At 38.8% G+C, this 14,428-nt stretch overlaps 1 protein-coding gene across 1 annotated transcript; it reads right to left on the bottom strand.

The window, feature by feature from the left end:
- Positions 1–12,446: 12,446 nt before the first annotated feature.
- LOC127462215 (insertion element IS476 uncharacterized 39.2 kDa protein-like) lies at positions 12,447–13,536 on the bottom strand. Its single transcript, XM_051770672.1, has 2 exons — positions 12,996–13,536; positions 12,447–12,653 (listed from the first exon to the last, which is right to left on the bottom strand). Exons 1-2 carry the CDS (start codon positions 13,450–13,452, stop codon positions 12,622–12,624), a joined length of 489 nt encoding a protein of 162 aa, XP_051626632.1. The 5' UTR covers positions 13,453–13,536; the 3' UTR covers positions 12,447–12,621.
- Between the last annotated feature and the right edge of the window lie 892 nt (positions 13,537–14,428).

Below are 14,428 nucleotides of genomic sequence, written 5' to 3'. Positions count from 1 at the left end.
AAGTTCACAGTGTTTATTGCAGCATAATAACACAGACATTGAATGAATTTTGCAGGACAGACAAAGGAAATAGATTGCTGAAAATGCAATTAGAAATGTGACATAGTGTTTAGAATAAGAAGGAAAAAAATTCAGTGTGATGGTGAACATAGTGATTTTGTTTGTGACACCTTTTAACTTCAGAATGGATTATGTCATACTTGCAATTATGCAATATTTATGGGATTAATTTATTTTTTCAAAGATTCAGAAATTTCTGACTTGTAATTCAACAAACTGCATCCCATCCATGCACAATTGATGTAGGGCTTCTTTGCACAATAAACATGTGTCCCTAATACACATTTCTTTGATATGATACTAAAAGAGAATTGGTCAATTTAAAGACAGCTTGTAGACCCTTCACTTTTCATTTAAATATTCCCTTATTGGCACAAATATCAGTTCAGTATAAGATTTAACTCAAGAAGCATTACATTTCTCAAGTCATAATCTTTCACTTTTTTTCTTCACTTACTAGAACTGACAAGTATAATTTGTCTGCAGAAGAATGAAATCATGTATTGATCTACCATCAGTACAGGCAAGAAGACTGTAAAAATTGTTTCCAGTAAAAGTCTGCTTTTCCTTCAAAAGCTCTGCAAGTTTTACTCCTCAATTTAAAAAATTAAAAATTGTGTGTGTTTGTGTCTGTATGTATGTATCTTAGCTGGAGAAATCCCTAAGGAAGGGGAAACATAGTAACTCTGAACAAATCTCTGAGATGTAGAAATACCTGATTTTTGCATTAACAGATAATGTTTTGTGGAATGTGTCAAAATAAAGACCATCACTTTAGAACAATAGTTTAACTGGGGAAAAAGCAAAGCAGCAGATTGAAGGAAGTATACTTCTACATTGAGCGGACTATTTTGAGTAAAATTATACAGAATTTTCTTGTGAAAATTTCTTTTTCTCAGAATTAGATATTTTTGGTGAAAATTATTCATTTCCTTTAAGTTCTCATCAGAATATTCTTTTTGGTCCATAACTTTGACCAGGATTTACAACCATAGAAGCTCTAATAGCACAAGAGGTTTGTCCTGGGATTTGCTTTTTTCATTCCAGTCAAAAATTAAATGAATATTGAAATCTCAAAAGCTGCTGAGGAGTCATACCTGTAGAGATTTAATTTTTAATAATTACCACTATGTATTTCTAAATAGTAGATTTCACTATTAAATCGAACATCATCACAGAAGGGATATTATATAGGAGTTATTCAGAGTAGTTACAGGAGAAGGGAAGTTACCCTCTATTCACAGTCCTCATAACTGCCTTTATGCTTTAAAATGAGACAAAAGATGGTCCAGAAGATGTCAGAAGTGAATAATTCCAGGACACAATGGTGGTAGTGAACTAAAGAAGTGAGTGAACTCAGTTCAGGCTGAAGGAGTGCCTCTGATAAGCCGACACAGAGAACTAGGACTGATTTTATCACAGTCTCTGGTTTTATTTAAGACTCTTTACTGAGAGAAAGCAAGCTGAGGTTTAGCAATATGAATCAGATATGTCTTGATCCAAGCACCCCAAACAAGCAGAACTCTGTAACAACAGGGTTACAAAAATTCAAGATAGTATAGGTCAACATTTTTTTTCAGTGCTTTGAATGGTGAAAGAGATTATCTGCAATAGCTTTGGAATTAAATAAAAAATGATGAGATTTTGGGGACTTATAAAAGATAAAACAGAAGTGTTAAAGTATAACAGAGAAAGAATTTATTATAATTTTTTTTAATGGTGAATTAGACAAACCTTTCACTCTGGAGCCCTGCAGGAAGATAAATTACAATAATGACAATAAATAATGAAAAATTAGTTTTACTTTTTCTAATTCTGACCAGTCTTGGGCAAGATATTTCTTTCATACATCTTTCATAATTTGTAAATGCAGAACTGTGAGATGAACAAGTGCTGTCATATGCAGATAATGTTTCTTGAGTGCAAGGTGATGTTATATGTGATGAGTAGGTTTTTCCAGTGCATACTTAATAATAGAACTAAATGTTCTTTTCTCCCATTGCTTTAAGATTTAATGAGAAAGAATAATAATAACAAAATGACATATGTAAAGATATACAAAATGCAATGTGTCTTCAGTTCTTGCATTGAAAAAAACTGTGCTGAAGGAGCTTGTTGTATGATGACAACTTGTTGTATGACAAGAAACTCAACACGACCTGTCAATGCGCTCTCACAGCCAAGGAAACCAAGCCATCCTGGGCTTCATCAAAAGCAGCATGGTCAGCAGGCTGAGCAAGGTGACTCTGCCCCACTGCTCTCATGAGATCCCACCTGGAATACTGTGTCCGGCTCTGGGGCCCCCAATGTAGGAAAGACATGGATCTGTTGGAGTTAAATCAGAGGGGAGCCACAAAGATAATTAGAGGGCTGAAGCACCTCTCCTCTGAAGGCTGGGAGTTGGGGTTGTTCAGCCTGGAGAAGAGAAGGCTGTGGCGTGACCTTGTCACAGCCTTCCAGTACCTAAAGCAGAATTTTGACAAAGGGATGTAGTGATATGACAAAGGGGAATGGCTTTAAACTGAAAGAAGATAGATTCAGATATTAGGAAGAAATTCTTTAGTGTCAAAGGGATGAAACACTGGAACAAGCTACTCAGAGAAACTGTGGATGCCCCATCCTGGAAATGTTCTATTTCAGGGTAAATGGGGCTTTGAATACCCTGTCTGGTGGGTGTCCCTGCCCATGGCAGGGTGGATGGAGCTAGATGACCTTTAAGGTCATCTTTCAACCCAAACCTTTCTATGATTCTATGATAAATAACAGGTATGTCTAGCCAACGGCTCAAATTGAGATAATCTTAGAACCCTACTGTTAGGGATGGGCTTTTTGCTTGATTGCACTGACAGGTTAAATAGCTTCCTTTGAGTACAGAGGGTTTGAGATTGCTAAAGGATCCTCCAGTTGCTGATAACTGAGCATTTGATGCTATAAACATGAGGGGGTTTTTTTTGAATTGTAAGAGGATTTGTAACAAGGTAATAAATTACTGCGTTTGACATTGAGAAATATATATTGAGCAACCAGTGAATGGAAGTAAGATTATATAGAAGTTGGCTAATGCGTCTTAACTGTACTATAATAAACACAATGGAAATATTCTTTCCCCTGCTGATTTTTTTTCTGTCATCTGGTAAAAAGCAGAGCAGTGTGGCAATGTATAGCTCTCCCTTATGACCTTATTTTGCAGTTTAAAACCATTAAACTAGGATGATAATGATATCATAGATACAGAAGAGGAAAATGGGGAAAAATCATAAAGCAAAGTAGCAAATGTCAAACTGACAAGACTTTTATGTTTCACAAAGCCCACAGAGGAAAAATGTCTTGTCTTACTAAATTTGCCTCTTTCACTACAGAATATATCTTAAAAGAACATTGACTGCTGCTGCACACTGGACTAGCAAAGGAACTCAACTGTAACTGTACCATGTAACTGAAATTGCTCATCGCAAATGAAAATGACTTTTGGTCAGAAAGAGTGATAGGTGTGCTATCAAACAATCTAATAAAATCTATTCCTTTCCTTCACCAGCCAAGGTTTTCTGGGAAGTAGCTTCACAGAAAGCAAGAACAGTCCTCTCTCTCATATTCAACTAAGAAATCAATTATAGCTACTCAATATGCAAAACATGTTTTATTTTAACATGCCCTGTCAGAAACAAGGTAGTAATATTATTTGTTTCAAAAATACAATTCAACAGAAAGAAGTTTAGTTGAAGTAGCACTCCGTAAAGGACATATGATGTACTTTGATTCTGATGCGTCCTACAGCATCAACTTAACTTCAGATTTTAAAATTTACAGCTACATAAGGAACTATGCATGATGCTAAGTAGCATCAGATATAGCATTTTCTGCTGCAGATTTTTGTTGGAAAACTACCTTTACGGTAAACATTCTCCATATGTTCAGAGAAATATTTTGCTGCATTACTTCATCACTAATGTTCTGATTATCTTCCAAATGTGAGCATGAGATATATGAATAAGTTAAAAAGTACTGAGGCCACTATTGAATCCTGGAGGACACCACTAGTGACAGGCCTCCAGGTGGACCCTGTGCCACTGGTTACAACCCTATGGGATCTGCTGTTCAGCCAGTTCTCAATCCACCTCACTGTGTACTCATCTAGTCCACACTTACTAATTTTGCCTAAGAGAATATTGTTAGAGACAGTGTCAAACGGCTTGCTGAAGTTGAGGTAAACAATATCCACTGCTCTCCCCTCACCCATCCAGGTAGTTGTTTCATTGTAGGAGACAATCAGGTTGGTCAAGCACAATTTACTTTTAGTGAATCCTTGGTGACCATTCCTGATCACCTTCTTGTCATCCTTGAGGATAGAGAAGGCCTTCAGAATGAAGTACTCTATCATCTTTCAAGTAACTGAGGTGAGGTTGACTGGCCTATAGTTCCTTAGGTCCTCTTTATTGCTCTTTCGAAGACCAGGGTGTTGTTTGCTTTCTTCCAGCTCTTAGGCACCTATGCCAATCATACAACAACCTTTCAAATATGACTGTGAGTAGCTTGACTATGTCTGCCAGCTCTCTAAGCACTCGGGGATGCATCCCATCAGGGCCCATGGACCTGTGGTTTTCAAGTTTGCCTGTGTGTTCTCTAAGCCAATCCTCTTTTTACCAAAGGAAAGCCTTACAACATTCCTTTACCATGGTCTCCTGGGTCAGAGATTCCTGAGGGCTTGTCTTATCAATGAAGACTGATGCAAAGAAGGCATTTAGTAACACTGCCTTCTCTGCATCCTCTGTCACCAGGGTTTCCCCTCTCTTTCGTAACAAGCCCACATTATCCTTTGGTTTTCTTTTGTTATCGATGTATTTCAAATGCTTCAATTTTGTTCAAAGCTCTCCTTCCTGACTATTTACTGTCAGAAGTGGACAACTCAGATAATACCTACTTCTGCTAATAAGAAAATACTGCCTTTCAAACTTTACCTTGCAAGATGCTCAGTTACTACCAGTCGATACCAGGAAATTTCCTCTAGTAACAACCTTCCTTTTTGAAGCAGCGAAAAGGTCCCAACCCTCTATGTAATCCAATTATCCACAGAGAGATTGTATGCCTTTCACTGCTAGCAGATTCAGTAAAAAAAATGAAAGAACTTAGGAGGCATTTTTATGATTGCTGTAGCCAAGTACAGCTATTTTGTCGGACATCCTTTACAGTCATTGGATGTATTGTGGGTTTTGTGGGGGATTTTTGAGAGGGAAGGTTATTTTTGGAAATCTTGATTTAGGTGCTCTGAAAGGAACATCTATTTTTCTCTCTATTTACTGCAGAGTCTAAAGGCATTAGCATTTATAGCTCAAAAGTACTTAATAAAAAGTGTCTATCACTTCAGATTATCAAATCTGGCACTATTTTTTTCATGTTTGTTTATTTAGTTTTATGCAAATGGAAAAAAAACCAACTATAAGCGTGTCTTTGAACTAACAAAGTTTTCAAACACTTGCATATCTTCACTTGAACTTAAGCAGAAAAACAATAATTTTGATTACAGTTTATATTTTACTAAACTGCAACCTGCTTGAACTGTAATATGTAAAAATATTTACTGATATATTCTCATTCCATGCGCTGTCAAAAGAGGTATAAACTAGACTAGGTACAAGGGAAGTAATACAGTACTTGAGACATAAGGTGAGGCTTGTATATAAACTAGATTTAAAAGTGACATGGTCCAAGCTAAAAAAATATTTTGTCTTCAGTTCTGAATTTTCATATTTTCTCTCCTCATCAAATGCAAGCTACTCAGGCTCAGGGTTCAGGTTTAAGAGAAAAATGCACCCCCTAGCCCCACACCATGCATACACACCAACCCAGATGCTTAGATTTAGAGAAAGTTTCCCTTACCTTTAGAACCTCTCCTGAGTTCAGAGGCAAAGTGGACTACATCTGAGTCTTCTTCAGTTCAGATACGCTCAAGAGGTAAATGGTCAGTTTAGAAGATCAAGGGACAAATTCACGTGAATGTTAGCAGAAGTAACTCCATTGACTTTAACAAATTCAAACAACTTGTGGTAGACATGTATTTGGCCCAAAAGTCTTAATAGAAACAATAAAATTAATTCTTATCTAAAAATAATAATAAAAGACAATATATAGCCTAAAGTTCAAGTGTTATTATTTAATTGAGGAGTGGAGCTTATTACTCCACACTCTTTTATGGTGTGGCCCATTTAACAGCTACTTTGTAGCTGACTGTGTCTCATTTTAAAACATTCATGGTCTTCTATTCTTTCCTTTTAAGTATATTAGTTAAACAGGATAGTATGAGATGGATCTTGTATTTGTTATTTATTTTACTTCAGTCTATGTAGCAGGAGTACTGGTGTCCCTTCACAGCCGTTCCTTTATGCTTTTAACTGCAATTATCACGGTTTTCGTTTTCTACCTCACCTTCTGGCCAGCAGGTGCCATCTAAAAATATTGACTGTCATGCTGCAGAGATAACCTTTGCTGAAGACAGGGTGGGTCTGGAAGGCTACATCATTATCCTGAAAATACAGTGTAAGTATAATCACTCTGCCTGGGTATACCCATGTACTCCTGCTGCACACCTTCCCTCAAGACTTTCTGGACACAACCAACTTTGCCAGTTGTGGCAGTTGAATTTCCATTAGTGATATACTTAGCCAGGTTAAGGTTAATTCAAACATTTATAATGTTATTAGAGCTGTGGACATGTCTGAAACATGTCAGAGTCGCAAACATGTTTGAGGCATCTGGGGTAAGAAAATAGCATAGTCCCAAATTATCACAGATAGTTGCCACCTTTGTTAAACCTGAGAGATGAGTGCATAATTGTCTTTTGCCTTATGGGCAACCATGTTATAATGAATGTTGCACTAAAAAAAAAGTTCTCTAAATAGTGGGGTTTAAGTATAGATACATTAAAAAACAAAGATTGTAACTAATATAATTTGAAAATTCTATATTATCACTTATTACTAATAAGTATTTGTGAGTTTATTAGTAATAAATTTCATTATTTCTAGTGGTTATTTGTACTATCAATATGTATTTATGTATTTGTCAATATGTTCTGCCAAAACCAGATGATATTTTCTCTCCTTGCAGTTTTGACACAGCAGTACTTGATAGCAATAACAGGTCATTAAAATAATCCATTTTAGTTTTAAAACTTCTAGAAGTTCTAATATACATTCCTAGGTTTTTTTCATGTCAATAATTTCAAAACCCTATGCATATATTTTGATAAGATTGCTGGATCTCTCAATTTCATAAAATGTCCTAAGATTCTATTATCTCTTATGCATTCTTACTATAGCTAAAGCTTAAATTGTAATTAGATTAATGAGCAACTTTTTATATTAGAAGTTTGCAAGCAGAAATCTTGTTTATTTCTAAAGCAAAAGAAAAAGGTACATAGTATACTTTGACACAAAATTTCCTGTCCATTTCAATTTCCCAAACATTTCATTCTCAAAAGGAAAATCTCAATCTCAAGGCAAAGCAGTTCCTTGCAATGCCATATATGCAGTAATATCCTATTTATTATAAGTAGATACCTTCAACCATATTACAAGTTTTCTTATGGTGACAATTCTTTGATTTGTGGTTATTTTTCATATCGTAAGCCTTTAATATTTTTTTCAGAGTTTGATATTGAATAAAAATATTTTCAAATTAAGAGAGAAAGATCTGTTAGGATAGAATTATTGTGGAAATTACAGTAAAAGTACATCAGAAAATGACAATTCTGCATCTGACACTGGGTACAATACACCCAGACATTCAGAAATAAAGTTGAATTTAGGAGAAATCCAACACCTTGAACTACAGAAATGCATTGTTAGGCATCAAGCACTTTGAGTGAAGATCTGAAAAACATACCAAAGATAACCTTACTATCCTGATTAAGACATTTCTGCATTTACAGATCCATATTAGGAAAAAAAATATTTTGAAGTGCACATTCATTTTACCTTTGCTGCATATATTCCATTTTATCACTGTGTGCAAGTTCATGTTTGCATATTCCTATATCCATTTACTTGTTTTAAAAATGTTCAGATGTTTTTTCAGATTAACTCTAGCTTCCCCACAGTTTCAATAATAGATTGAGTATAATTACAAGGTTCATATTGCTTAAATTACTGTGTGCATTTATATATGTACCTAATAAATGCTCAACTTTATTTTAACAGTAACTTAAAGGCTTATAATAGTTTAGATTTTTTAATTATGATTATCGAACAATAACCCATCAGTGATCTTTAATTCCTCAATTAGTAAGTACCTTTAATTACATTTAATTAGCTTATATTACTAGTTTCATCTCATTCTGAAAAAAGCCAGTGAATTTTCAATCAGTGTTAGAATAGTGTTGCTTCTGAAACTTATTACTACCAGAAATTTTTCAAACAGGGAAAATATTGCTGAATTCCAGTAAATCTTTTCCAGAAATTGACTGAGTCACAGAATGGTGAGGTTGGAAGGGACCATATTGGGTCATCTGTTCCAACCTCCCCTCTTAAACAGGGTCATCCTAGAGCACATTGCACAGGATTGCATCCAGATGATTCTTGAATATCTCCAGTGATGGAGACTCCACAACCTCTAGGGACAATCTGTTGCAGCGTGTGGTCACCTGCAGAGTAAAGTTCTTCCTTATGTTCAGGAGGAATTTCCTGTGCTTCAATTTCTGCCCATTGCCTCTTGTCCTATTGCTTGGCACCACTGAGAAAAGCCTGGCTACATATTCTTGCCACCCTCCCTTCTGATACTTATATACAGTGATGAGGTCCCCCCTCAGTCATCTCTTCTTGAGGCTAAATGGCCCAGCTCTCTCAACCTTTCCTCGTAAGAGAGATGCTCCAGTCCCCTATTCATCTTTGTTTCTCTCCACTGGACCTGCTGCAGGAGCTCCATGTCTCTCCTGTGCTGAGGAGCTCAGAACTGGACACAACACTCCAGATTTGGCCTTGCTTGGTCAGAGCAGAGGGGCGGGATCACTGCTCTCGACCTGCTGCAATACTCACCACTGCAAAAAAAAGATAGCATAGAAAACTCCAGCAGAAATTGTTCCGTTCTGACACAGGTCTCCACAGAGCTAGTTTAAATTATCGTAAGCTAGTGTTCATATATACTTTTAGGTTATTAGTAAATTAAGTCAAGTTTAAAAGACTGTTTGGTCATGGAGAAAGGGTTGGAGACTTCTTAGAGAAGGGTGGCTGCTGGTCTGACTCCAACAGATACAAGAGGCTATCCTGTTCTGGGGCAGTAGATTAAAAACATACAATGGAAACATGCACATCAGCATCGAACATTTTGTTCTGGAAAATCTCACACAATAAACCATCATGTGCTGTCCTTCACATATGAAGAATAGTAGGTTTGTTTAACCTTTAGCACACTGAATTAGCCCAATAGCCTGTTTATACCACTACACTGAACAGAACCAGGACACTGACTCAATTGCCCACCTGCCTCAGTCCTACTAACTGCTGGCAAGTTTTCCTCTGTTTTTTTTGCCAAAAAACACTTTTGAGACAATGCCCAGGCACCAGATGAGAGTATTAGGGACCTTGAACCATTCCCAGAGCACAATATGAACAAATGCCAATCATGTTTGGTCCCTCCATTCTACAAATCCAGGAATAAAAACAGCACACAGAAAATGATAATTATATACTACAGTTCCAGGAATGTCATATGTAGCCCAGAAGGCCAAATGCAGTGCAGTCTGGACAGAGCCTGTCTCTTGGTCCCAGAAGCCATTGGTTGTTCCTGTTTTATTTAGCAGGCTATAAAGCAGTGTGGATAATCCCTTGCCCAATGCTCAGTCTCACTCTCTAGCATTGTTCTGTCTACCAGTAATGAATTTCTTTGAATTAGAAAGAATTTCTTCACAGAAGGGGTGATTAGGCATTGGAATGGGCTGCCAAGGGAGGAGGTGGAGTCACCGCCCCTGGAGGTGTGTAAGGAAAGACTGGACATGTCACTTAGTGCCATGGTCTAATTGACATGGTGGTGTTCAGTCATAGGCTGGACTCGATGATCTCAGAGATCTTTTCCAACTTAATTGATTCTGTGACTCTGTGATTCTGTAATGATATAGCACAGGTATCTTCATACAAACTACACATTGTGAGCAGGTATTTCATAAGTCTTCAAAGTTCTCCTACTCTCCAAACAAGGAAAATCTCATTTCCATTTTTAGACAGTAAAGAAAATGCCTTGTGGTCTATGCAGATATACATGGATTAATGAGGTGATTCATGAAGTGGTCAAACGGAACAGTTAATCCCTGTCTACACTGACTAGGGGTGTTACTAACATGTAATCGTTCTCCCATCTCCTATCTACATAACAATTTTCCTTTTCACTACAGTGTATAGTGAAGCAATATCCCTTGACAGTATTGTTTTAATGATTTTTTTTTTTTTAATGCCATGCAAGGCAAGCAAAAACCTTCTCTTTGAAGGGTGCTAGAAGGGGACAGACCAAGGAATAGAACTGTCATTTGCTAATGAAAAGAGGTCAAGACATAGTCCAGTTTTCCTAGTGGTTTGGTTTAATTTCATTTTGTTTTCTCCCCAACTATTATATAGGTTGAACCTGTTATTCTAGGCATCACTGGAGAACACAATAAGCAGGTGCCTAATAAACTGCCCTTTACTGACTCGGGTGCTACTCTGACAGGAAGTTTTACTGTTGCAGTTGAAAGTACAAATAAAGATTTAGCAGAATGAAAAGTCCTTGCTATTAAGAGGATATTTCAAATGTTTCATTTTAAAAATTTCAAATACTTCATATTAAAACCCTATTGAAGGGAAAAGCCAGAGCTTCATGAACCAACAGATAGCATATGAAATACCCTTTTCTAGTGCAAAGTTCTAAGATAGTGAATTTAGCCTGGGGATAACCAAAAAGATAGTGTTCATCTGCTTGTTCCAGTTCTTTTTGAGATCATGTATTGGGTTAGCCTATCAATTCAATTCAGAGAATAGGAAGTCAGTTCTAAATGATATTATCTCTGCCTCAGAAACTTGTTATTTTACAAAAGCTTGAGTGGCAGACTGAGACAAGTTTGGAAGATATTTATAAGTAGCTGAACCACCCAGGGAGACCACAAAAGACATAAAGAATATGGAATATTGACTGTGGTATAATTTAAATATTTTCTGAGGAGAAGATCTGCACTGGACAGAGCAATCATTTACTCTTTTTTTGGACTCTGCAATTGTATTTTTCTGCACTGTGTAGGATTCCTGTAAATTAGAAAGCATGAGAGTTGTCAACCTTATAAGTCACAAACATGATTTCAGAATATATCTTAAACTTAGTCTTGCTGCCAATGCATCACAGGTAAGTGCAACTGCAGATTACAGGTAAATATTTTAGATATGGATAAACATGTCTAGTATATGAAAATAGGTGAATTTTCAAAGAAAAGTGACTCCCATTAGACAGCATCATGTGGATGTTTCATGGATACCTAGATCTGCTTTTTTATAATAATATTTGTATGGATCTAGTAAGTTTGTAGTACTTAGTACTATAGCACTTAGTATATTTGTGTTTCTAAATAAAGATATTATTTGTTCACTTCAAAGAAATATTATTAATTATTTCTTCATTCACTGATACTTTTAAAATATCAGAAACCTAAAGAGAAAAGAATAAACCAGGAACATATAAATCTATATCACAGAAACATAGAATCATAGAATGGTTTGGGTTGTGTGCAAGTTTCGAGCTGGCTTCCTACCAAGTCCCCGAAACTCGACAACAAGGACCTGCCTCCCAGAGAGGGAAAAGAAAAAAACCAAGCAGCCAAAGCTATAGCAAATATATATATATATATATATATATTACATATGAGACAGATACACAAAAGGAGAATACCACACACAGAAGGGGGGGGGGGGGGGGAAAGGGGAAGGGAGAAGGACAAAAAGGGGCAAGGACCGAACAAGCCAACCAGCCGACCGAAGGCAAACTAGCAAAAATCTCACCACTTCCCTTCGAACAGGCAGGATGGCTAGACACGGCCCAAGGCTCTCCCCTCACGCGTGGCAGATAACGGTAGTCACTGTAGGCCTCAGCTCCAGATAAACCAGACCAAAACAGGGACCCGCCGTTCTCGAACCTCGCCGGAGAGGAAGAGAGCGAGATGCCTCCCGCTAGCCTTATTTATACCTCAAGTTACGTAAAGGAATAGCATGGAATACTTCCGTGATCACTTTTCTAGTTCCTTCCTGGTTACAAGTTGGTCTCCAGGAAGGCCTAGAGTGAAACCACCACATTCTCCACCCCTTATTCCATACTATTCCTTTACGCAACACCTATGTCTCACGTTCGTCTACATCCCACGCATATATATACACATTTGCATATATATATATATATAGTTCTTGTTGGTCTCTCGGCACAGTTGTCTCGTCGTTGGAAAATCAATACCGATGTCAGTTCAGTCCAGATCTTTGGTCTCCTCAGTCACCATTACAGTTCTGATTTATGGCTGTTTCATCACTGGACTGTCTCATCACCGGATACCAGCAACAGCTTAGTTCAGGTCTCTCTCTCATCTGGTGACTGGCTTCCTGTAAAAACACAACTTAGGACATACAATTAGTTTTTCCCCAAGGCTAAGTTTCCTTGAGGCACACACTGGATGACTCCATCCTTCCTCATTACCCACCACGTATGTCCTGGCCCTTGAGCAAAGACAATCCCACGAATGGGTTTGTCTTGGCCTGAGGCAGGGGTAACCCAAACAGCTTTCCCTAGCATTCCCCTCAAATGGATTGCTGGAACTTTATCTCCATCAACAATGTGAAGGGATTCTGCCTGTGCAGGGCCAGTTCGATTGACAGAACCCCTGGTGTTAACTAGCCAGGTAGCCTTGGCTAAGTTCTTGTCCCAGTTTTTATAAGTCCCCTCACCTAATAACTTTAGAGTGGTCTTCAATAATCCGTTATATCTCTCAACCTTCCCAGCAGCTGGTGCATGATATGGAATGTGGTATACCCATTCGATACCATGTTCCCTCGCCCAAGTGGTGACTAATCCATTTTTGAAATGAGTCCCGTTGTCCGACTCAATACGTTCTGGGGTCCCGTGTCGCCACAGGACTTGCTTTTCAAGGCCCAGAATGGTATTCCGGGCCGTTGCGTGGGGCACTGAAAAAGTCTCTAACCATCCCGTTGTTGCTTCCACCATGGTAAGTACATAGCACTTACCTTGGCGGGTCTGTGGCAGTTTGATATAATCAACCTGCCATGCCTCTCCATACTTATACTTATCCCATCGTCCACCATACCACAGGGGTTTCAGTCTTTTCGCCTGCTTAATAGCGGCACAAGTCTCACAATCATGGATAACTTCAGAAATGATATCCATGGTTAAATCCACCCCTCGGTCTCGTGCCCATCTGTGGGTGGCATCTCGGCCTTGATGACCGCAAGCATTATGGGCCCATCGAGCCAGAAACAGCTCTCCCTTCTGCTGCCAGTCTAGGTCTACTTGTGACACCCCTATCTGTGCAGCTCGGTCCGCTTCTCTGTTGTTATTATGTTCTTCATTAGCTTGCTTCTTGGGCATGTGGGCATCTACATGGTGGACTCTCACATTCAGACTCTTCGCTCTGGCAGCGATGTCCTGCCACAAGTCAGCAGCCCAGATGGGTTTTCCTCCACGCCTCCAGTTCATCTTCTTCCATCGCTCTAACCATCCCCATAGAGCATTGGCTATCATCCACGAGTCTGTGTAGAGGTAGAGTCTCGGCCAACCTTCTCGTTCAGCAATGTCCAGGGCCAATTGGACGGCTTTGAGTTCCGCAAATTGACTCGACTCGCCTTGACCCTCAGCGGCTTCTGCCACTCGTCGGGTGGGATTCCAAACGGCCGCTTTCCACTTCCGGTTCCTTCCTACAATTCGGCAAGAACCATCAGTGAAAAGGGCATAACACCTTTCTTCATCTGGCAGCTGATCAAATGGCGGAGCTTCCTCGGCTCGGCTCACTGGCTCTTCTTCTTCTTCTGCCAGACTGAAGTTCCCACCTTCAGGCCAATTGGTTATGATTTCCAAGATGCCGGGGCGATTCGAGTTCCCGATTCGGACACGTTGTGTAATCAAAGCCATCCACTTGCTCCACGTGGCATCGGTGGCATGATGCGCAGGGGGCACCTTCCCTTTGAACATCCAGCTCAAGACGGGTAATCGGGGTGCCAGGAAGAGCTGTGCTTCGGTACCAATTACCTCTGAAGCTGCTCGTATACCTTCATACGCCGCTAAGATTTCCTTTTCCACAGGGGTGTAATTGGCCTCAGAACCTCTGTAGCTTCGGCTCCAGAAACCCAGTGGTCGCCCTCGCGTC

Source organism: Manacus candei, unplaced genomic scaffold (assembly GCF_025592945.1).
Source record: "Manacus candei isolate 608988 ecotype Guabito, Panama unplaced genomic scaffold, ASM2559294v1 h1tg000008l, whole genome shotgun sequence".
Taxonomy (NCBI): domain Eukaryota; kingdom Metazoa; phylum Chordata; class Aves; order Passeriformes; family Pipridae; genus Manacus; species Manacus candei.
This window is presented reverse-complemented; position numbering and strand designations above follow the sequence as displayed.